This window comes from Triticum dicoccoides, chromosome 2A (assembly GCF_002162155.2).
Source record: "Triticum dicoccoides isolate Atlit2015 ecotype Zavitan chromosome 2A, WEW_v2.0, whole genome shotgun sequence".
Lineage (NCBI taxonomy): Eukaryota > Viridiplantae > Streptophyta > Magnoliopsida > Poales > Poaceae > Triticum > Triticum dicoccoides.
Window position 1 is genome coordinate 694,075,876 of NC_041382.1, and position 24,053 is coordinate 694,099,928.

Genomic DNA, 24,053 nt, shown 5'->3' on the forward strand with positions numbered 1-24,053 from the left:
CTCTCGAGAGCATAAGTATTACGGTGGGTCAACAAATTACTGTTGAGCAATTGATAGAATTGAACATAGTTATGAGAATATCTAGGTATGATCATGTATATAGGCATCACGTCCGAGACAAGTAGACCGACTCCTGCTTGCATCTACTACTATTACTCCACACATCGACCGCTATCCAGCATGCATCTAGAGTATTAAGTTCATAAGAACAGAGTAATGCTTTAAGTAAGATGACATGATGTAGAGGGATAAACTCATGCAATATGATATAAACCCCATCTTGTTATCCTCGATGGGAACAATACAATACGTGCCTTGCTACCCCTACTGTCACTGGAAGGACACCACAAGATTGAACCCAAAGCTAAGCACTTCTCCCATTGCAAGAAACATCAATCTAGTAGGCCAAACCAAACTGATAATTCGAAGAGACTTGCAAAGCTAACCAATCATACATAAAAGAATTCAGAGAGGATTCAAATATTGTTCATAGATAAACTTGATCATAAACCCACAATTCATCGGTCTCAACAAACACACCGCAAAATAAGATTACATCGAATAGATCTCCACAAGAGAGGGGGGAATATTGTATTGAGATCCAAAAAGAGAGAAGAAGCCATCTAGCTAATAACTATGGACCCGAAGGTCTGAGGTAAACTACTCACACATCATCGGACAGGCTATGGTGTTGATGTAGAAGCCCTCCATGATCGATGCCCCCTCCGGCGGAGCTCCGGAAAAGGCCCCAAGATAGGATCTCATGGGTATAGAAGGTTGCGGCGGTGGAATTAGGTTTTTGGCTCCGTATATGGTAGTTTGGGGGTATGTAGGTATATATAGGAGGAAGAAGTACGTCGGTGTAGCAATATGGGGCCCACGAGGGTGGAGGGCGCGCCCAGGGGGGTAGGCGCGCCCCCTACCTCGTGCCCTCCTTGTTGATGTCTTGACGTAGGGTCCAAGTCCTCTAGATCACGTTCGTTCCGAAAATCACGTTCCCGAAGGTTTCATTCTGTTTGGACTCCGTTTGATATTCTTTTTCTGTGAAACTTTGAAATAGGCAAAAAACAACAATTCTGGGCTGGGCCTCCAGTTAATAGGTTAGTCCCAAAGATAATATAAAAGTGTTTTGGTCCATAGTTATTAGCTAGATGGCTTCTTCTCTCTTTGGGTCCATAGTTAGTAGCGGTCGATGTGTGGAGTAATAGTAGTAGATGCAGGTAGGAGTCGGTCTACTTGTCTCGGACGTGATGCCTATATACATGATCATACCTAGATATTCTCATAAATATGCTCAATTCTGTCAATTGCTCAACAGTAATTTGTTCACCCACCGTAAATACTTATGCTCTTGAGAGAAGCCACTAGTGAAACCTATGGCCCCCGGGTCTATTTTATGATAAAGATGCAAAGTAAACAAGGTAAAGTAAAAACATCGCTAGAAATAACTTGTTGTAGGAAGATTAATATGATAGATAAAAATACCAAAAATATTATCCTATCATCACTACAAGAAATATGTCAACTTATGACCTTCTGTCAGTGACCCTCGAAGAATTGGTCATAAATCTATGACCATTTTAGACCAATTGGTCAAAAGCTGTTCAGGGGCTCCAAACCCTGAACCATTGCGACCATTTTGGTCAGAAAGGTCGTAATTTCCTTACACGAAATGGTCACAAAGCAAATAGTGCTAGTCCGCTGCCTTATTTCTAGCTGATCATGACCAATATAGATGGTCATAGCCTTGTAGATTGTGGTGGGTTGTGATGACTAGGCGCCATCTCATCAGTTTTGCCTATGTGTCATGTCCATGTGGCAGTTTTTGCCCTAGGTTGTGAAGCAACCTATATTTCTATCATTCCCAAAATTCCCAAAAAATCTCATAAATTCTTTGGGTCATACCTTCATCAAATATGTAAAAATCCCTCCTTGCCTAGTTCAAAACTAATTCAACAATATTCATTTTCCTATTATGTTCACAACAACACTTTATGAAGGAAGTGCTATTTATATATTCTTGATTGCCCTAGGAATTTTTGGGCACTCTTTCCTATCCAAATCATTACCACATGACAAAATTCAGCTCCATTTGCCTAGCAAATCTTCCTCGGCAAATTTCCAAAGTTTTTGTCCACCTAGAAGCATTCTGAAGGAAGTACCTTTTTTATATCTCTAAATGACATGAAATTTATACAGTTCCTTCATATGCTCAAATTATCACCCTCCTCCAAATTTCAGCTCAGTCAAATCATCTATGTGAGCCCAGGTTCAATTTATATTTTATGGCCAAATTGGCAAGTTGCAAAGTAAGTGTTATATAGACCCTCCTATTACCCTCAAACTTTTCGGGCACTCTTCCATACCCAAATCATTGCCACATGATAATATTCAGCTCAATTTTCTTAGTAAATCTTTCTCGGGAAATTTCCAAAGTTTCTACCTCGAGAGAAGCTTTGTGAAGTAAGTACTAGCTAGGCTTACCCAAATGATCTGAAAATTTACCAGCGCATGACCATACCTAAGTAACTTACTTACACCAATTTTGAGCTCATTTCATTCATCCAATCTCTCTCACTAGTTTTCCCAAGTTTCTGTCCATAGAAGAGCATTGTGAAGGAAGTACCACTTTGGCATGTCAAAATGGTATCCATTTTTTACAATGCTTTCCTATGCCCAAATAACCATCCTCCACAAAATTTCAGCTCAATCCATTCATTATTTTGAGCCCAGCTTCAACATTCATATTTTTGTCCAGCGTGGTACTTTGCAAAGCAAGTACCACCTAGGATCCTCCTTTTGATCTAAAAATTTGTGAAGACATTCTCCTTAGTAGATGATCATCCTCAGCCAAAACTCACGCCCATTGGCCATGTGCATTTTCCGTACCACTAATCAAACACTTGGCTGCTAATTCATGTTTGAGCATCGATCGGTCTCCTCATGAGAATCTTATATTGTAATTTTCTTCCTAGCACCAACCTGGGGAGTGCACAACCCACTAGACATGCCTAGGCCGCCCAGAACACATGGCAATATTACGGTCACGCGATGACCACGCGACGGGCATGCGAGTTTACGCGCTCTAGAGTTGGGGCCCTCGGCCACCGCCCAAACCTTGACGTATCGCCACCAAACCATGTATTTATGATTAAATATGTCCTTGTGTAACTAGAAATGATTTTTGGAAAAAATAAATAGCAAACTATGAGGCAGCTGCAGTTCAAATTTGACCCGCTTCCAACTGAATCGACGGAAATTTGTCTTTTTCACGAGAGGTGGATCAAATTTTTTTTACACCCAACCATTTTTTCAATTGTGCATTAAATATGGCCTAGTATTTTATAAAAATGATTTGGTCCAATTTTGCAACACTTATTTGGTAGTTCCTTCACAAAAAAACCTCCTTTCGGGCACTCAAAAAATGGAAAATGGTTTTTTCGTCCAACGAAAATGAAAACTTCCTTAGGCAACATTGTTTGCCATTCCAATATGCACCCTTGTGCACAATATGAGATCATTTGAACAAACTATGCCATGAATGTGGCCATAAGATTGATCATTTGGCTTGAAAGCCATGAATCTTCACACATGATAGCTCATTTCTGAGAACACTTTTTTAAAATAATTGTTGTATGAAAATTTTGTTATTTTTCCTGGGAACCTGGCCACATATAATGACACAATGCGAAGATTTCCCATTTTTTTGATTTTTTTTGAATTTTTTATGCTCGTTTCAAAATGTGGTCAAAACGGCGGGAATGACTGTTCCTAACTAGTGGTTAAATCTTGGAATTTTCTTGGTGTTTCTCTGATTAAATAGATACTTATGTACCTAGAAATGATTTTTGGAAAAAATAAAGAGCAAACTATGAGGCAGCTGCAATTCAAATTTGACCCGCTTCCAACTGAATCGGTGGAAATTTGTCTTTTTTACGAGAGGTGGATCAAAACTTTTTACACCCAACCATTTTGTCAATTGTGCATTAAATATGGCCTAGTATTTTAGAAAAATGATTTGGCCTAATTTTGCAACAATTATTTGGGAGGTCCTTCACAAAAAAACCTCCTTTTGGGCACTCGAAAAATGGAAAATGGTTTTTTCGTCCAACGAAAATGAAAACTTCCTTAGGCAACATTGTTTGCCATTCCAAAATGCACCCTTGTGCACAATATGAGATCATTTGCACAAACTATGCCATGGATGTGGCCATAAGATTGATCATTTGGCTTGAAAGCCATTGATCTCCACATGTGATAGCTCGTTTCTGAGAATACTTTTTTAAAATAATTGTCGTATTATAAGTTTTTATTTTTCTGGGAACTTGGCCACATATAATGACACAATGCGAAGGTTTCCCAATTTTTTGATTTTTTTTTGAATTTTTTATGCCCGTTTCAAAATGCGGTCAAAACGGCGGGAATGACCGTTCCTAGCTAGTGGTTGAATCTTGGAATTTTTTTGGTTTTTCTCTGATTAAATAGGTACTTATGTACCTAGAAATTATTTTTGGAAAAAATAAATAGCAAACTATGAGGCACCTGCAGTTCAAATTTGACCCGCTTCCAGCTGAATTGGTGGGAATTTGTCTTTTTCACCAGAGGTGGATCAAAACTTTTGACACCCAAAAATTTTATCAATTGTGCATTAAATATGGCCTAGTATTTTAGAAAAATGATTTGGTCTAATTTTGCAACAATTATTTGGGAGGTCCTTCACAAAAAAACCTCCTTTTGGGCATTCGAAAAATGGAAAATGGTTTTTTTGTCCAAAGAAAATGAAAACTTCCTTAGGCAACATTGTTTGCCATTCCAATATGCACCCTTGTGCACAATATGAGATCATTTGAACAAACTATGCCATGAATGCGGCCATAAGATTGAACATTTGGCTTGAAAGCCATTGATCTCCACACGTGATAGCTCGTTTATGAGAACACTTTTTTAAAATAATTGTCGTATTACAAGTTTGTTATTTTTCCTAGGAACTTGGCCACATATAATGACACAATGCGAAGGTTTCCCAATTTTTTGATTTTTTTTTGAATTTTTTATGCCCGTTTCAAAATGCGGTCAAAACGGCAGGAATGACCGTTCGTAGCTAGTGGTTGAATCTTGGAATTTTTTTGGTGTTTCTCTGATTAAATAGGTACTTATGTACCTAGAAATGATTTTTGGAAAAAATAAATAGCAAATTATGAGGCACCTGCAGTTCAAATTTAACCCGCTTCCAACTGAATCGGCGGGAATTTGTCTTTTTCACCAGAGGTGGATCAAAACTTTTGACACCCAATCATTTTGTCAATTGTGCATTAAATATGGCCTAGTATTTTAGAAAAATGATTTGGTCCAATTTTGCAACAAATATATGGTAGGTCCTTCACAAAAATAACTCAATTCGGGCACTCGAAAAATGAAAAATGGTTCTTTTGCAAAGAAAATGAAAGCTCTATTTGAAAACATTGTTTGCCATTTCAAGATGCACACCACACTTATGCAAAATACGAGATCATTTTGATATGCCATTGTTATGTTTTTTATAAGAAATCAAAGTTTTGGGTCCAAAATTTTGAGATTCAAGCGCAAGATAGCTGGCCAATCAGACGCAAGGAACTGCCTTCACGCAGATCACCAAATTGGACGCAGTCTGAGCCGTCCATCGCGCACCCATCCAACGGTGGAGCTTGTGCCGAGAAAAAAACCCTAACCCACGCACCCACCCACCCTTCCCTCGATCCCATATCCGATCCGCCCACTCACCCTCCCCCTCCCCTCGATCCCCAGATCCCACCTCCTCGCCGCCGCCCGACTACCGCTCGCCGTCCCGCCCCTCCTCCCTGCAGAGGCGCGGCGCTCCGATGATGGCGCGGGCGGAGGATGAGGCCATCAGCCCCACATCGCCTCGGCAGGGCTACACGTCTCGGAGTGGATCGGGCGCGACGCCGCCACGCAGCCCGACCTGGAGGAGGCGCTCGAGGCCTCGCGCTACGCCTCCCACCCCTACTCCTCGCACCCCGTGAAGCTGCACGAGCCCCTCTCCATCTCTCTCTCCTTCCTGGAGATGAGAGAGGCTCGGCTGCTCCTTGTAGGTTGGCGGTGAGGAGCAAGGGGGCCGAGAAGTCGGCCGCCAACGGGAAGAAGGGCAAGGCCGGCAAGGTTAGCCTCCTCCCCCTCCTCCTCTTCCACCTCGCCTTCACCATCCCCGCACGGCACTCATGAGTTGTCGCTCCAGATCCATGGATCGCTAGTCAGGAGTTGCGCCCCTCTCAATCGTCGCCGTCACTCTCTCTGATCAACTTCATGTGGGTTCTAGTGATTAAATTTAACCTGCAGAGTTCTTTGTTCACAGACAAGCAGGGTTTCTTCCTGCCAGTAGCGATGTTGGAAAAGATCGGGTTGCCGCCCAAGCCGTCGATGCGAGGGGCGACCTGGGTGCTGGATGCCTCCAACTGCCAGGGCTGTGCCGCTCAGTTCTCCTTGTTTACACGGAAGGTAATCAATCTCGTGATCTCTGGCCTCGTGATGATGATGTGAAGCATAACGTACTCCTCTGCCATAATCCAACCGGGCACAATAATCCAGTTCGTACCAATTTCAGTTGCATTTCATGGGAATCCCCTTCACTTTTGGACCACTGTTTCACACTACTTGTAATGTTCAAAGAAAGCCTACTCATTACTTGGATAAATTCTCGCCTCTGCCTGTGCTGTCATGACTATGCAGAACCAAGAATTAGCAGTTTTAACAGGTTGAACTGTGGGCTTGCACCATGTGCTTGCAAGGGGGTTAGATGAGGTGTTGACACACATCTCAGCCTATTAGTACTCGATCGGATCACAGCCCCAAAAAAGTACAGAACCACTACATGCTGCAAGCTTCACGCCTTTTAGTTCCATGCACTGCGATTATGTCGAGGAGGATGAGGTCATTCCCATGAGCTTGTGCAGAGGGGGAAAACTAAGTTGGTGCACATTCTCACTGGAACGACCTCAATGTATGTCGACTGATAATCTCTTTTAGTCCTAGCAGTGAAAGTTAATAATTGCTTTGTTTCATGCCTAATAAAAAAGTTGTACTGCATGTTTGTTTTATGCTATCTGAATCTACATTCACAAATCCAAAGCTTTAAACGGAAAATTCCTGTGTTGTTGCCGGTCTCTCATGAAGTTTGGATTTATTGGGTCTAAAAATACCTCTTGTTCTGTTTCAGTAATTTAGATGGTTGGATTCACCGTTAGTGTTTGCATATTTGTCACTTGACAGAAACTTCACATTTCTTGTAATCTTATGGAGATGGTTGGACCAGGAGTTGTGTTAAACTTTTGTGTATTTAATATGTAGCATCATTGCCAAATATGTGTATGGAGATGGTTAGTTGGCCAATGTATATGATTGTATTCATTTTGTATAGCTGCTCCACAACTTCTCTTATGTTGCAGTATCTGTGTATTCACTCTGTTGCCACTGAACATTGCAATCATTCAATTATTCTACTTTGTTTGTCTTGTCCACATTGAAATCCGAAGGTGCACATGCTTATATGGCTATCGAGTAAGAAAGAAAGAACATGGACATCGATCGTACAAACTAGTGTATCGATAATGATTGATATCCATGATGAAACTGAATCTGTTGCTCTTCTTGTGCAAAAAAAATTAGTGCTGCTAGTCAGAATGAAGTTGCATGTAGGAAGCTCTTGTTCTAGATTTCTCTGGACTATGATTGTAATGGATGGAATGAAACTTAAATCATGACGTCTTGTTGCTCGTTTGAACTGGTGCTACCATGAGTTTTGTTGTGATTTCTGTGTCCTGATCTGGTATGGGGTTCAAATTGCAGATTGGCAAGGCCGGTGGTGAGAAGTGGAAGTCCCAAGTGATGTTGTAAGTTGCCCGTCTCCCCTCCCCCTCTCTGTTACTGCTCGATTCTGTGCTGGTCACTTCCTTCTTTCTTCAGTGTTTGCTCGGTGTCGTGATGACAATGTGATCGTACCTATGTTGGTTTACTTGTTTCCGTGTCAGTTTGGCTAGTGCTCCACCCAGTTTTTCAGTTAGATTTCAAATTCAGTCGCTATGCAATGGCTGATCTACTACCTGCGCTCAATTCGGTCGTATAAATCAAATATGATTACTGCTGGCTGTGGAGGGGCTTTTTTCTGGAGCAATCAGTCAGTAGGAGGGGCTTTTTTCTGCTGCTTGTTTTTGCTTCAGTTGGGTACATGAATCTCTGGTTATAAGGATTTCAAAGCCATGACTTGTTCTGAATCTCTGGTTGTTTCATGATGCTAGTCCACACTTACAATATATTTTCCTAAGGTGATGCATGCATGATTAGTACTAGTGTGAGATGTCGATTCATGTATCTGTGTTTGGTGCGACATTCATGTATCCATACATTGGGATGTTGGGATACTTGGATTCCTGTTTTGTCTCTTGTAGCACCGAATGCTAGTCTTTGTTTTACTAAATTCATCGGATAGTTAACTCACTGTGAGATGTCCACTCTTGTTTTGTTAACAAACATGAACTGTTAAGTCATTTATTCCTGGCTGTTGCTTTTGTTCAGTATATATGTCTACTTTCTGATTTGTAAGCATAGGTGGTTATAGGTTGCTGTGATGAATATAAATATTAAAAAGTGCTCATGCATGGCGGTATACTAGAGCTAGTTGTGCAGTTGTTTGCATATTTGAAAGATACATGACATGTTCCTATTGTACATCTGTTTGCATGTTCCTATTGCACTGATCATCACTATTGGTAAATGCTATTGCCTGATATAATAGAAGTATGAGCACTCAACCATTGTACAACTGTTTGCATATGTTTTTTTATAAATGATGATTGTGAAAGATGTTCACATGTTAATTTTTGTTGACTAAATTCTCTTATGTGCTTGACTTGGCTTGACCCAGAACAGCAGCATCCTTGATGCGTACTGACCTTCACCTTGTTTTTTCTCTCGCAGGCTCGATGGAGGCAGTATGCAAGGCACCTCCTGATGGATATTGCTTGCTGGCTTCTACTTTTTGAATGCTCGTATTGCCGCAGCTTGTGCCGCTATTCCAAAAGTTATGTATTTGTGAACATAGGAGATAAGTTATTGATATGTGTTCGTCTGTCTAATGTTATGCGAGATAAAGTTGTGTGAGAAAGTTTTCTATACTTGTGTTATTATTGTGGGAAAGAAGTACTGTTACTGATTTGAGAATATTGGCTGTAAATAAAAGAGGGCTTGGCCCACTATTGGATTGTAAAAAGGCCATGTCCAGAATTTATATTGCACTCAATACTTGGGCTCTAAAAAGGCCATGGCCCAAACTATGTTGGACTTGTTTCTAAAAAGAGCAATATAACTTTCAGATTCTAAAAAGGTTGAGGCCCAAAAAAATGGATTGTAAAAGACTGCATCTCAGAAAAAAAATCCTAATTGTTGGGCCAGGCCCATTTAGCCAATCAAAGCACAGAGAAAAAAAAAGTTAAATGTGCTGAATTAATGGGCTCGGCCCATGTAAAACGCCGAATCGGACCGGGCTGAATCTTGTGCCACATCAGCTTGCCACGCTGGATGCCTACGTGGCCTGCGGAGGTTGCTAGTGACCAAAACGCCACAGTGGACATATTTTGGTCATAAACGTTTGCGACCATTCCAGAAGAAAGGTCGCTATAGTCAGTTTATGACGGCCAGCTTTTGACCTTATGTTTTTGGTCACAAAATGGTCACAAATGGAAATTTCTGACCATTCAGTGACCAATAGTGGTGGTCACAAGTTGACATATTTCTTGTAGTGCATATCTATCAAATCTCACTCTCGTAAGTGACCGTGAAGGGATTGGTAACCCCTTTATCGTGTTGGTTGCGAGGATTTATTTGTTTGTGTAGGTGCGAGGGACTCGTGCGTGGCCTCCTACTGGATTGATACCTTGGTTCTCAAAAACTGAGGGAAATACTTACGCTACTTTGCTGCATCACCCTTTCTTCTTCAAGGGAAAACCAACGCAGTGCTCAAGAGGTAGCATTCCTTCGAAAGCTTCCTTTTGCGGTGTGCTTCGGGGAAGGGTGTGAAGTGGCCTAGGTGGTCAAGTTACTCCGAAAGCTTCCGTGTTTGTGGTGTGCTCTGGAGAAGATTGTAAAGGTGTGGTGGTCGCCTTCAAGACCACTCCCCGAGTGAATCGGGGCTCATCCATTGGGGGCGACTCGAAAGTGTGAATACAGTGAGTCACTTGGTGACATCCCGGACCTTTGGCTTCAGCACCGCTCTAATGGAGATTAGCACTCTCACGAGTGTGAACTTCGGGATAAATCCGTGTCCCCGACTCGCTTGTGGTTATCTCATACCCACACCCTTTACTTTCCATAATTCATACTTGTTCATATTGATATATCTTGTGCTAGTTGAATTGTTTAGTTGTTCCTACATTTCCATATCTTGTGATATAGTTTGTGCTTGCTAGTTTTCTTCGGTGCCTATCTTGTTTAGCATAGGTTGTTGGTGCACTTAGTTGAGCATAGCATATTTGAGATTTGTGCTTGAAAAATAGCCGTCAGTTTAATTCTGCATTAGGATAAAGCCAAATCTGTAAAAGTTTTAAAACGCCTATTCACCCCCCTCTAGTCGTCATCTAGATCATTCCAATTGCTTTCTCGCGGGGAGTCGAGAAAGGATCTCTAGGCGTTAATACTACAACATGTTTGTTAATTATAAAATGCTATTCTTTACTCTTCTACATGCTCCAAAATGCTTGAAGATGCTGGTCTTCGATACGCCAGGCTTTCCCTTCTCCTCTGTCATTCTGTAGTTCGGTCCACATATACAACTCATTCCTTTGATACTGATGCATACTTAGTATAGATCTGATGTTTGCGAGTACTTTGAATGAACACTCATAGTTGCTTTGCTACCTCTTTTCCCCCTATACCCGGTTGCTGCAATCAAATGGCGGATTCCAGGAGCCAGATGCCACCTCTGTCGACTACTACTACTACCCCGAGGGTGGTTACTACTATGTGGAAACCGTCGACGGCCAGGAGTAGTTAGGAGCTCCTAGGCAGGAGGTCTTGCCTCTTCGATTGTTGTTGCTTTTGTGCTAGTCTTCTTAAAGCAGACTTGTTTAACTTATGTTTGTATTTAGATATTGTTACTTCGGCTGACTCTTGTGTATCCGAGCTTCTGTATTCGAGCCCTCGAGGCCTCTGACTTATAATATGAAGCTTGTATTATTTTAATTTGTGTCTAGAGTTGTGTTGTGATATCTTTCCGTGAGTCCCTGATCTTAATTGTACACATTTGCGTGCATAATCAGTGTATGATTGAATCCGGGCGTCACAAAGCCAAAATATTGCTAAAAAGACCAAAATCAAAGCTGGTTCCGTTTGGTGCTCAACGTGCCATTTAGTTCCTTGCTTTTTTTTGAGCATCAGTACAAACACAAGTGCTCATATACACGCGCATACACTCATCTCTATAAACGCACACACGCACACCCTACCCCTATGAGCACCTCCGAGAAACTGAGCCGGCATATCATCTTGAGATTTACGAAGTCACCGTAGGCGCCTCGTCGTCGACGAGAACGTCTCCTCCCACTGAAAGCGCATCGTCGGAAATCCTAAAATAAATCCAGGATTAATGCGAGCACCAGGATTTGAACCCTGTTGGGTTGGGGATATCACTGTCCACCTAACCAACTCAACCACAGGTTGATTCGCCATTTAGTTCCTTGCTGGTACGTGGCGGTCACGTGCCTATCATAATGAGTCGACCCATGTAATGTTACAACTAGCGTCGGTTTGAGTTTTTCCCTATGGTTTACTACTGGTTTTTGTTTATTTTTGTTTTTGTTCTTTTAACATTTTTCAATCATGGGAACTTTTTTTAGATCCATGAATGATATTCAATTTTGTGATTTTTTTCAAACTCGTGAACTTTCCTCAAATTCATGAACTTTCGTTCAATCAGTAAACTTTTTTAAATTTATGAATTTTTTTGACACTCACAAAATTTTCTCAGTTTCGTGAACTATTTTCAATTCCGCGAACGTTTTCCAATCTGTGAACTTCTCTCAAACTCAAGATTTTTTTGCAAATTCACAAACTTTGCTCAAATTAATGAACCTTTTCCAAATTCTCGAACAGTTTTCAATTTTGCGAACTTTTTTCTGATCTGTCTTTTCTCAACGGTCAAATGATTGATCGTTGGCTGGTCAACCATAAACTGAGCGAACCTTTTTTTAGAAACAACTGAGTGAACCCAAGTCACTAGCGGCAATTCCTAAACGCCGTTTTAGGTGTTTACGCAATCGGGCGCACACCCCCTACCGACGCACTGGGCCGGCCCATTTTCAATTCTTTTTTTTTTGTTTCTACAACACAAAAAACCGTTTCCTAGCAATCTCGCTAGTACATGTGTGCTGCCCTAACCACTCGGCCAACTCACCTAATCGTGTTTCCTTGAGTTTTTTCACCCTTTTATTCTTTCTCCTTTTTTTGTTTTTCTTGGAAATGGGTCTATTTTTTTACTTTCTTTCTTTCTTCTTTTCTACTAAGTGTGTGATTTTTTTTCAAAATTGTGAACTTTTTTTTTCAAATTGATGAACCTTTTTTCAAATTGATGATTGTTTTTTCAAATCGATGATTTTTTCAAGTTGATAAACTTTTTTTCAAAATCGATGAAATTGTTTTCGAATTGATGATTTTCTTTTCAAAATCAATGAACCTTTGTTCAAATCGATGAACTTTTTTTCAAAATCAATGAACTTTTTAGAAATTGATAAGGTTTTTCAACTTGATTTCAAATTCAATGAACTTCTTTTCAAGTTTGATAAACTTTTTCGAATTTGATGAACTTTTTTTTCCAAATTTGATGAACTTATCGTAAATTTGATGGACTTTTATTCAAAATCAATGATTTTTTTTCAATTTTGTGAACTTTTCTTAAAAAATAATGAACTTATTCAACTTCACGATCTTTTTGTATTATTCTGAAAATTTAAGTGATACAACACATGCAATAAATAGCGCGGCTGCATGCTGTTATACTGTTGGCGCTTTTATCATTCACTGTAGTTGAGTTGGTTTAATTATTAGACGGGGGCTCGTACAGGAAGGCATTGGCGCGAGTTCGAATCCTGAAAGGACCACATTTTTTGCTGTTTTCCCGCTACACCGCGTCCCGAGCCTTGTTGGGCCAGGCCCAAGTGGGCATCGCGTGGGCGCAAGGACGCGTCAGCGGCGCTAAAGGCGCGGTTTAGGAGCTCCCGGTTAGGAGCTCTCCTGAAGCGCCGATTGGAAGGAAAAAACAGTGTTAAAAGGGCCGACAGACAAGAGCGGCGTGGTGGTGCCGCGTGCCATATATGGGCCGTGGCGTGCCGGACCTGGGCCGTGAATAAAAGGGCGTGCCAGACCTAGGCCGTGTCCGACCCTTTTTATTCTCGTGCCGGGCCATGCCCGACCTAAAGATCCGTGCCCACCGATCGACCTTAAAAGCACGGCCTCCAGGTTTGCGCCCTCTCCAGGATCGCCGTCTGTCGAGGGAACGCCTCGGATCGCCGTCTGTCGAGGGAACGCCTCGGATCGCCACTGATAACACCGCCGGTACCCCTCTGTGACCTTATAGCCCAATTTGTTTTTGTCTGGATGTTTTTTTTGTAACATTATTGATGTTGTGTGTTCATCTCCATTGTAGGTTAGGGTTTGGAGAGATGCAGCAGTGCCACGGAAAGGACAAGGCGGCTACCAGCGCGATGCCGAACCACTCAAAGGGCACGGCAGCTGCGAGCGCGATGCCGTACCACGTCAAGGACAAGGCGGCTACGATCGCCATGCAGCCGAAGCAGGTCTTTGCAGACGAGAACATCGTGCAGGAGCCCTTAGCACATCCTGATCGAATCCGACAAAGGGGGTTGAACAGGTTGCCGTCGCTTCGTGGAAAGGAGATGGCAGACACACGCTCAAGCTCTCTGTTGTCACGGAAGCACCTTGGAAAGGAGAGATCGCCGTCGCTGTCGCACAAGCTAAAGGAGAAGGTGGATACAGGCTTGATTCCACACATGCATAATGCAAAGGTGAAGATGTGCCCCTCTGATCAGTTCCGCCATCATATACAGGGTATCCAGCGGCCTGTCAAGACTGAATCACGTCTTGCCAGAGAGATGTCTCAGAAGCGAAGGGAGAAGGTGGATACAGGTCCGGTTCCACGGAAGCATGGTGCAATGGAGAAGACGTGCGTTTCTGATCAGGATATGTGGCCTTTCAAGACTGAAGCATGTCTTGCCGGAGAGATGTCTCAGAAACGAATGGAGAAGGTGGATACAGGCTCGAATCCACAGAAGCATCATGCAATGGAGAAGACGTGCACTTCTGATCAGGATATGTGGCCTTTCAAGACTGAAGCATGTCTTGCCGGAGAGATGTCTCAGAAGCGAATGGAGAAGGTGGATACAGGCTCGAATCCGCAGAAGCATAATGCAAAGGAGAAGAATCAGGATATGTGGCCTTTCAAGACTGAAGCATGTCTTGCCAGAGAGATGTCTCAGAGGCGAATGGAGAAGGTGGATACAGGCTCGAATCAACAGAAGCATAGTGCAGAGAAGAAGACGTGCCCCCCTGATCAGCTCTGCCCACATACACATGGTATCCAGCGAAAAGAGCGTCTTTCTGTAGAGAAGAAGCACACAAAAAGCAATACATCTTTTCCAGCGAAAAGAACATCTCCACAACTCAGAACAAGAACAAGTTACCGCTGTTCCGATGCGGGTACCGGTCGTCCCATCGATGCTCATGACCATGGCAACACTGGTGCTATCCAGGAACAGAAACAAGTATATGCCGCAACACAGGTAGATGAAGATGTGGGCGACATAATCCAGAAGCTGAACGAACTGGGCTTGGGAGAGGACATCGAGTTTGAGGAATACTATGGATACTTGCAGCAGCTGCCTCCCGACCCCCGTGTTGATACCTACACTGAATTGAACCTTGAGGATTACTTTAACATGGACCTCCGCCATGCGGTGTATCGCATCAGATCCTACAAGGTTCGATCCATCCATGCCTCTGTTTTTCAGTCATCTATTAGAAGTTGTTCAATCTGTACATCTGTGTTCCTTGTGACTTTATGTTACTTGTTCTATCCTACTTATGCTGGTTTCTTTAAACTCCCATCCATATTTAATTTGATCCAGTGGTGATATCATTGCCTACAGTTGTTAAAAAAGGAGTCCAATAATGAGTTGTGCTGTGATGAACTGAAAGAGTGCCCTATGGAGCTTCTTGACAGAGAAGAATTTCCTACAGATTTCCTTGTGAAGATGCGATATTTTAGCTTCTTCGACAATGACGGCATATTAGACTGGTTCTTCGACCCTGATCTCTGCAAGCTTGCTTGCGTGAATGACTACCAGCGTCTAGTCCCTCGGAAGCATGTACGTATATAATTTGATAACCGAGTGTTCCTGTGATCATTTAATTGCCTTAGGTGTTCCATTGTGTTAGTATGGCTAGTTAGGTCCATTTCTCTGAATTTGGAAACCATGCTATATACACAAGTGAGACATTATGTGGACTACTTCCAGAAAGGGTTGAAAAGTTATTTATTTATCTACTTATTTAAGGATCTAGATTGCAGTGCAATATACACAGTTACTGATGAGTTCATGATACATCTACAGAGTGTTAATTGTCATCTTGGATGGACATTTCATAGTGTTATATGCTGGAAAATGTATATCATCAAATCATCGGCCTCTGAAAACCGGCTAATCAACTACTTTAACATAGCCCCAATCCAGAATATTTTTCTTTCCACTTTATTGCCTTAATAGAGGCTCACCATTTTTTAGTATAGTAGTCATATGCATTTTTTCCTGTTGGAAATGGTAGTTTATTTTAAAGGAACCAACAGATTTGTTTACTTTTATGAATAATATAGTATGTTTTTGCTAGCCCTATATCAAACCCTTTTGTTTTCCGCCCCTTGCTATTTACAGTTTGTTACTCCCTCCGTTCACAAATATAAGATGTTTTGGATATTTTAATAGACTACATACGGATTGAAATGAGTGAACAAACTAAAACGTGTCTATGTACATCCAATTCAGAAAAAAGTTAGAACATCTTATATTTGTGAATGGAGGGAGTATGTTATAATTGTCATTCTATAAAACATTCTGACCACCCTCTTTCCCTTCATTTTGATGCAGAGTGCTTATGAGTACGCTGGTTGGGTTGTGTACCGCGGTTACCTCCATAGCTACGAGATGCAACATGAATACATCGAGTACTTCGAAACATTATTAAGGGAACTTAAGGTATACATGCATTGCAAGTCAAGCAAGACTAGCTACCTGCAACGATTGGATTTTTGTTCGGGGACTAAACCATTTTTTCTATTCTTGGTACAGTGGTTGAAAGATTGTCTACCGAGCAAGTTTTCACCTCTTACTGTAAGTGCATGACCACACAAAAGATCATGAATGGCAATGTTTCTGTATATGCTGCACCACCATGGTAATTCCTTTGTTCTTTATTAGGTAGGCAAGATACGCACCAGAGGAATTTATCAAGCAACTAAGATCGCCACTCGCTTTTCCAAGATCACAACTCATTTAGCTCGTATTGGCTTCCGTGTATGATCTCTAACACACTCACTAATGTATTTTTTGTGTGTTTTGCATCTAACAGTTCCATTCTTTCTATGCAGGATTGTTTTAACTACATGAGCATTGAGGCTACTTGGTGTAACGGGTCCGATGGTCTCTATTTCGAGATTTGGAAGCGGGTCACTCAACAGAAGGTTAACATTCAGCACTGTAAACCAGTGTCCTGCACACTCTTTGATTATCCATGTAATTCTGATTAATTCCTGGTGTTAATGAACTCTGTACATGCTTGGTAATGTATTTTTTTTCCTCGACAATGCACAGGAGAGTTTCAGAGATAGCTTGAAGGAAGTCTATAAGCTGAACAAGTGTCCATCACTACAAGATAGCATAAAATATGCCATGGAGCATGACTGTTCCATGATGGAAACGGCGGTGGGCTCTTCTTCACAGATAATTTTCAAGTCTAAAATTCATGACATGCATGCTTATCTCTTTTGCATCTTTTCAGTTTCTTCGTTGCACGGTAGGGGCAGGCATTACAAAGGAAGTAAGTACTGTGATATGCATGTGAGATTGATCCAGTGGATTATGTGTTTGTATATTTGATTTGTTTTCACGTCTGATTGCCTTAGGTACCAGAGGATAAAGCTCAGGAGTTGATTGCAGAGGCAGTTGAAAAGCTGGTACTGTGCTTGAATGAAATTGCATCTTGCTATATCCATGCCTATTTCAAAGATACCATTATGCTAAGCGAAAATCATTTTTTTTATTCAGAGGATAAAACCCAAATTCTATGATGGGTATATCAGAAAGAAGATCGACATTGCCAAAGCTATAGGAATGATTACTGAGGTACACTATCCTAATATTTGTTTGTAATTGCGCCTAATTTGATATATTCTCTGTTCATGGCAACCAAGTTATATGTGTGCTCTAATTGCAATGCACAGGATAGTTCCACAGATACTTTGAAGGACGATTATAAGCTGAACAAGTGTCCGTCATTCCAACATAGCATAAAATATGCCTTAGAGGAGGACTGTTCTGTGAGGGAATGGATGGTAGGCTCTTCTTCGATACTCCTTCAAGTCTAAAACATTTTTGTAACATGCATGGTTATCTATTCTGCTTGCTTCCTTCATCTTTTCAGTTTTCAATCAAGTACTGTGATATGCATGTGGGATTGTATCCAGTGGATTATATGTTCTTATATTTGATTTGATTTCATGTCTGATTGCCTTAGGTATCAGAGGATAAAGCTCAGGAGTTGATTGCAGAGGCAGTTAAAAAGCCGGTATGTACTGTTGAATGAAATTGCATCTTTGCTATATACACGCTTATGTCAAAAATACCATTGTGCTAAGCGCATATCATTTATTTATTCAGAGGATAAAACCCGAATTCTGTGATGATATCAGTGAGAAGATAGAAATTGCCAAACCTGTCGGAACGATCACTGTGGTATGCCATCCTAACCTTCATTTGTAATTGTGCATAACATGGTATCTTCTGCGTTTATGGTACACAAATTATACGTGTACTCTAACAATGTTCATATGATTTGATTTTGTAGGAATGAGAAGACCTAATGGGTATCGCTTTTCATAGTTGGAGCTGCCATTTGCTCAAGATGTCCTTTTCTTGGGTTTGCTGTACTTTGCCTGCTGCAATGAACAATAAACTAGACCAGACTTCAAGCGCCAAGTACAAACACTAGTATAATACTAGTAGGGTACTACTGTAGATGGATGGTTTGTCCGGAGTGTTCCTACAACCTCATCATGCGATGTTTATGTGCCACTTGTCTGCTTTTCTATTTATATGGCCACTTGGCTGAGCCATGGCTATCAGGCCTTGCTGCATGCGTTACATGGGGCTGTATTTGTGCAACTAATAGGAAGTGCGGCTTGCCGCACCGCCTGCCCCAGCCATATCCAGCCCGGTAAAACATGGCTTATTAAAGGTTCATAAAAACGAAGTGATCCGTACTACATGCCCCTTATTAATAGGAAAGCATGGTATATCAAAAGCAAGGTTCAATAAGTTATTACCAAAAGAAAGCTACTCCCTCCTTCCATCTATATAGGGCCTAATGCGTTTTTTAAGACCGCCTTTGACTATTGACAAGATTAATAGTACATGACATGCACAATGTGAAAATTATATCATTGAAAGCTCCTTCCACACATGAATTTAATGGTATGCTTTGTGTAAGTTGCATGTCATATATTATTGCTCTAATATTTGGTCAAAGTTAGCCTCGAAAAAACCATTAGACCCTATATAGATGGAAGGAGGGAGTACGAATGATCAGTCATCTACTATTACCTCTGGATGATGCGTCATAGTATTAAGCTCAACATGGACAATACATCAAAGCTTATCATATTAGATACACACAACGCGATTTTACATCACCGGTACAACAGCTCATTAATTAAAATAACGACTGATATAAGCTATTTTACATAGCATACATATATTGTGCAAAACAGTAAACATCATATCTTGGATAGAAAACTGCAAGTCATCCTTGTATGATGTACTCCCTCTGTAAAGAAATATAAGAGTGTTTTAGATAACTAAAATAGTGATCTAAACGCTCTTATATTTTTTTATAAAGGGAATACCAAGCAAAATAAAATACATACGCATCTTGATAGAGATTTGGATAGCCAGCACAATCTGCCATCACCCTCCTAAATCAGATGCCTAAAAGGCTAAAACAATCTAGAAATATAAAGTTGGCCCCGGGTGCATATCTGGTGATATGGTAATAATTAAATTTCTAAGAAAAAATGAGTTAATGGTAATACCAATGAATTAGTAGTTGCTAAGAAGGAATGAATTAGTTGTATTGGTATTACACTTGAAAATAAATAAAATATAAAAAATCAAATAATAACACAATTTGCACAAAAATGCGATTTTTTTAGAAAAATACAAGAATAAGTCTATAATTGTGAAAGTTTCGCAAAACACAGGTTTCTAAGATGAAATTAATTAGTGGCATTTTTATAACCCTTAAAGAAGAAAGAAAATGGAAATTTTTTAAAAATCAAACTAATAAATTTTACAAGGAAGATGAATTAGTGGCATTGATATTATAAGGAAGAATAAGTTAGTGGCATTGGCATTACCCTCAAAGAAGAATGAAAAATGAAAAGAAACTAAAACAAAATCAAAAGAATGAAGTTTTATAAGGAAGAATAAATAAGTGGCAATGGTATTACCCTTTAAGAAGAAAGAAAATGAAATAAAAACTACAACAAATCAAAATAATGAAGTTTTCTAAGAAGGAATGGATTATTGACATTCATATTACCCTTTAAGATGAAGCAAATTAAAAAAGGAAATGAAACAAATAATGGAAAAAAATCCACAAAATTTACACAATTTTTTTGCTTTTTCATTATGTGCAAGAATAAGCATATAATAGTTGAACATTTGCAAAACATAAGTTTTCTGAGAAAGAATTAATTAGTGACAATGGTATTACCCTTTAAGAATAAAATAATGTGAAAAAATAATGACAAAAATTGTAAATTTTCATAATCTGCAACAATGAGCATATAATAGTGGAATTTTTGCAAATAAGAAGTTTCCTAAGAAGGAACGAGTTAGTGGCATCTGTATTTTTCCCTTAAAGAAGTAATAAACTAAAATAAAAACTAAAAAAATTAAAATAATGAAGTTTTAAGGAAGAATAAACTAGTGGCATTGGTACCACTCTTTAAGAAGAAAATCAAAATAGCTTGCACACAACTTTGCACTAAAATTGCACCTTTTAAATATGCAATGAATAAACGTAGAATAGAGTAATTTTCACACTCTAGTGTGATTTACACACATGCTCTATAGTACTTGAGTGTATATATTTGCACTCATTCAACATGTAAAAAGTACCCATGCAAAAAAGACAGGCTAAAAAATAAAAATAAAATCAAAGGCAAAAATGCTTAAAAAACAGGTAATGTATAACGGGCTTCACATAAAAAAATCGATTTACCTCGAACAGGAGCAAGTCAAAAAATTCATCCTAAGAAAAAAATTGACTTAGCGCAAACAAGGTTAAGTAAAAAATTCAGCCTATGATTTAATTATTATTTTTATTTTTTGCGGGAAATCCTATGAAAAATATTGACTTACCCAAAACAGGGTAAGTAAAAAATCAGCCTAAACACACATACGAGAAAACTTTTTTTAGCGACTTACATATAGCTCTAGTGCTATTTTATCAGGGAGAAGCCAGAAACGTTTCTTCCTTCGAAATTTTCAACCGGGCCGTGGTCAGCGTCTAGAGATAGTCGAGCCGAAGGTATCTTTCATGGAAGTAGACGGCGAACGGTCAACTCGCCTTACCGGTTGACCTCCAAAGGAGAAGACTAGTATGCATGCACGGCAGTCCCGTGGCATCTACGCACAGGCATGGGAAGTCAAGCTCGCAGGGTGTTCGTGTCCGGATCGCACAGCCTAACCTGATGGCAACCGAGACGTCTCACATGAGAAGCCGGCGACGACGTTCGTGTCATGAGCGTTGGTGTTGGTCCGTTCACAAAAACTTATCTAGCTAGTCAACCAGACAGACACTTGCACGTCAAGGAATTAGTTAGATTATTCGACATGGTTAGTGGGCGCCCGAGCGCCCACTGGTAGGAACTAGCGCTCATCTAAATATGGAAAATTGCAGCTGACGCAGACGACCGCAGTTTACTAAAAAAACCATGTCCTCGCGTGCATTTATTTGGGGATCCAAAAAGTTTAAAAAACTGTAACTTCTGATTTAAGTGTCGAAATTCAATTTTGATTTCACATTTGGCTTTCTCGCGACAAGTTCTTCGAAACTAGATCTCATATAGATACGTTTTGTCGAACTTTTTTTAAGGCAACTTTGGATACGATGGAGGCAACTTTAGTGCTATAGAAAAGCAACTTCAATTTTTTTCCAATAGGACCGCCTATTAGGTTGGTTTGTGTAAAAAATGAGAAAATCACAAACACAACATGATGCACCTTTAGTGCTACATATGTAAAAGTCTAAGTTCACCATTGATGGGGTTATTGGAGGCAAAACGGGAACAATAACTTTCATATCGTTATGCACTTGAGTATCACATAATTTTTTTAGCAATTTTTGGGGTGTTTTCGTGCAATTCTAGTGCATTCAACAAGCAACTCATGTGTGTTTCCTATTGATTGGTTTGTGTAGAATGAGAAAATCAAGAAAATGTGTGCAAGTCCAACTCATCTTGTGTGTGTATGCAACTATATACATTTGCATATAACAATTGTTCTAGCAAACTCTAAGCAACTGCCGCCCCTAGCAGAAATCCACGCAACTGTTCTAGCAAGATCCAAAGCCACTATTCCTAGCAAAAAAATCCAAGCTATTGTCCTAGAAAATCCAAGCAATTGTAATACCAAAAAGCAATGCAAAATTGTTTATAGAAAAACAAAGCAAATGTATTACCAAATAGCAATGCAAAATTATTCTAGCATAACCAAGCAACTATCCTACAAAACCAAGCAACTATACTATCCAATTCAAGCAACTGCATTACTAAATAACAACTATGAAAAAATTGTCCTAGCAAAACCAAGCAACTGTCCCTAGCATTCCTACTTAGATTGTCTACTTTAGGCAGAAAAAACGTATGACCAACTTGAATAGCCTTTGTGGACAACTATCTTACCCCCCCTCCCCTCCCCATGCAACTTATCCATTCTAACAAAAATCCAAAACAAGTCAATTACAAAGAAAACATAAAATAAAAATTGTTCTAGCAAAATAATCCAAGCAACTGTCTACCAAAACAAAGCAACTATATTACAAAAAACACAAATGCAAAAACCTGTTCAAAATGAATCCAAACATGTGACGCCCCCGATTCAATCATACACTAATCATACATGCAAACATGTACGATTGAGATCAGGGACTCACGGAAAGATATCACAACACAACTCTAAAAATAAATAAGTCATACAAGCATCATAATACAAGCCAGGAGTCTCGAGGGCTCGAATACAAGTGCTCGATCATAGACGAGTCAGCGGAAGCAACAATATCTGAGTGCAGACATAAGTTAAACAAGTTGCCATAAGATGGCTAGCACAAACTGGGATACAGATCGAAAGAGGCGCAGGCCTCCTGCCTGGGATCCTCCTAACTACTCCTGGTCGTCGTCAGCGGGCTGCACATAGTAGTAGGCACCTCCGGTGTAGTAGGAGTCGTCGTCAACGGTGGCGTCTAGATCCTGGGCTCCGGCATCTGGTTGCGGCAACTAGGTAGAAGGGAAAGGGGGAAAAGAGGAAGAAAGGCAACCGTGAGTACTCATCCAAAGTACTCGCAAGCAAGGAGCTACACTACATATGCATGGGTATATGTGTAAAGGGCCATATCGATGGACTGAACTGCAGAATGCCAGAATAAGAGGGGGATAGCTAATCCTGTCGAAGACTACGCTTCTGGCAGCCTCCGTCTTGCAGCATGTAGAAGAGAGTAGACTGAAGTCCTCCAAGTAGCATCGCATAGCATAATCCTACCCGGCGATCCTCCCCTCGTTGCCCTGTTAGAGAGCGATCACCGGGTTGTATCTGGCACTTGGAAAGGTGTGTTTTATTAAGTATCCGGTTCTAGTTGTCATAAGGTCAAGGTACAACTCTGGGTCGTCCTTTTACCGAGGGACACGACTATTCGAATAGATAAACTTTCCTGCAGGGGTGCACCACATTTCCCAACATGCTCGATCCCATTTGGCCGGACACACTTTCCTGGGTCATGCCCGGCCTCGGAAGATCAACACGTCGCAGCCCCACCTAGGCACAACAGAGAGGTCAGCACGCCGGTCTAAATCCTATGCGCGCAGGGGTCTGGGCCCATCGCCCATTGCACACCTGCACGTTGCGTACGCGGCCGGAGAGCAGACCTAGCAACCTCCATTACAAAGGAAGTCACGTTACGCGGTCCAACCCGGCGCGCGCCGCTCAGTCGCTGACGTCACGAAGGCTTCGGCTGATACCACGACGTCGAGTGCCCATAACTGTTCCCACATAGTTGGTTAGTGCGTATAGGCCAGTGGCCAGACTCAGATCAAATACCAAGATCTCGTTAAGCGTGTTATTTTGAAGTAACCGCGAACGCCAACAGGGCCAGGCCCACCTCTCACCTAGGTAGTCTCAACCTGCCCTGTCGTTCCGCCACAAAGATCCACCCAGAGGGCCGTCGGGACAAAGGTCCTTTCAGCCCCCAATCCGTGAGTCACTCGCGGGTACTCCTCGAGCCGACCCGACTTTAGTCACCACATGTATCATGTATAAAGTATATAGTATATACCCGTGATCACCTCCCGAGTGATCACGACCCGATAGTATAGCACAGCAGACGGACAAGAATGTAGGGCCACAGATGGAATACTAGCATCCTATACTAAGCATGTAGGATTGTAGGTA

The 24,053-nt window shown here is 40.9% G+C and overlaps 1 protein-coding gene across 1 annotated transcript; it reads left to right on the forward strand.

Annotated features, from left to right (window-relative positions):
* Window positions 1–13,527: 13,527 nt before the first annotated feature.
* LOC119351920 lies at window positions 13,528–18,470 on the forward strand. Its single transcript, XM_037618693.1, has 15 exons — window positions 13,528–13,593; window positions 13,685–15,035; window positions 15,204–15,422; window positions 16,200–16,307; window positions 16,401–16,442; window positions 16,530–16,625; window positions 16,700–16,792; window positions 16,923–17,033; window positions 17,110–17,148; window positions 17,234–17,284; window positions 17,376–17,453; window positions 17,552–17,662; window positions 17,845–17,895; window positions 17,988–18,062; window positions 18,175–18,470. The coding sequence occupies exons 2-15, from the start codon at window positions 13,701–13,703 to the stop codon at window positions 18,178–18,180; spliced, it is 2,415 nt and encodes an 804-aa protein (XP_037474590.1). The 5' UTR covers window positions 13,528–13,593; window positions 13,685–13,700; the 3' UTR covers window positions 18,181–18,470.
* The last annotated feature ends 5,583 nt before the right edge of the window (window positions 18,471–24,053 follow it).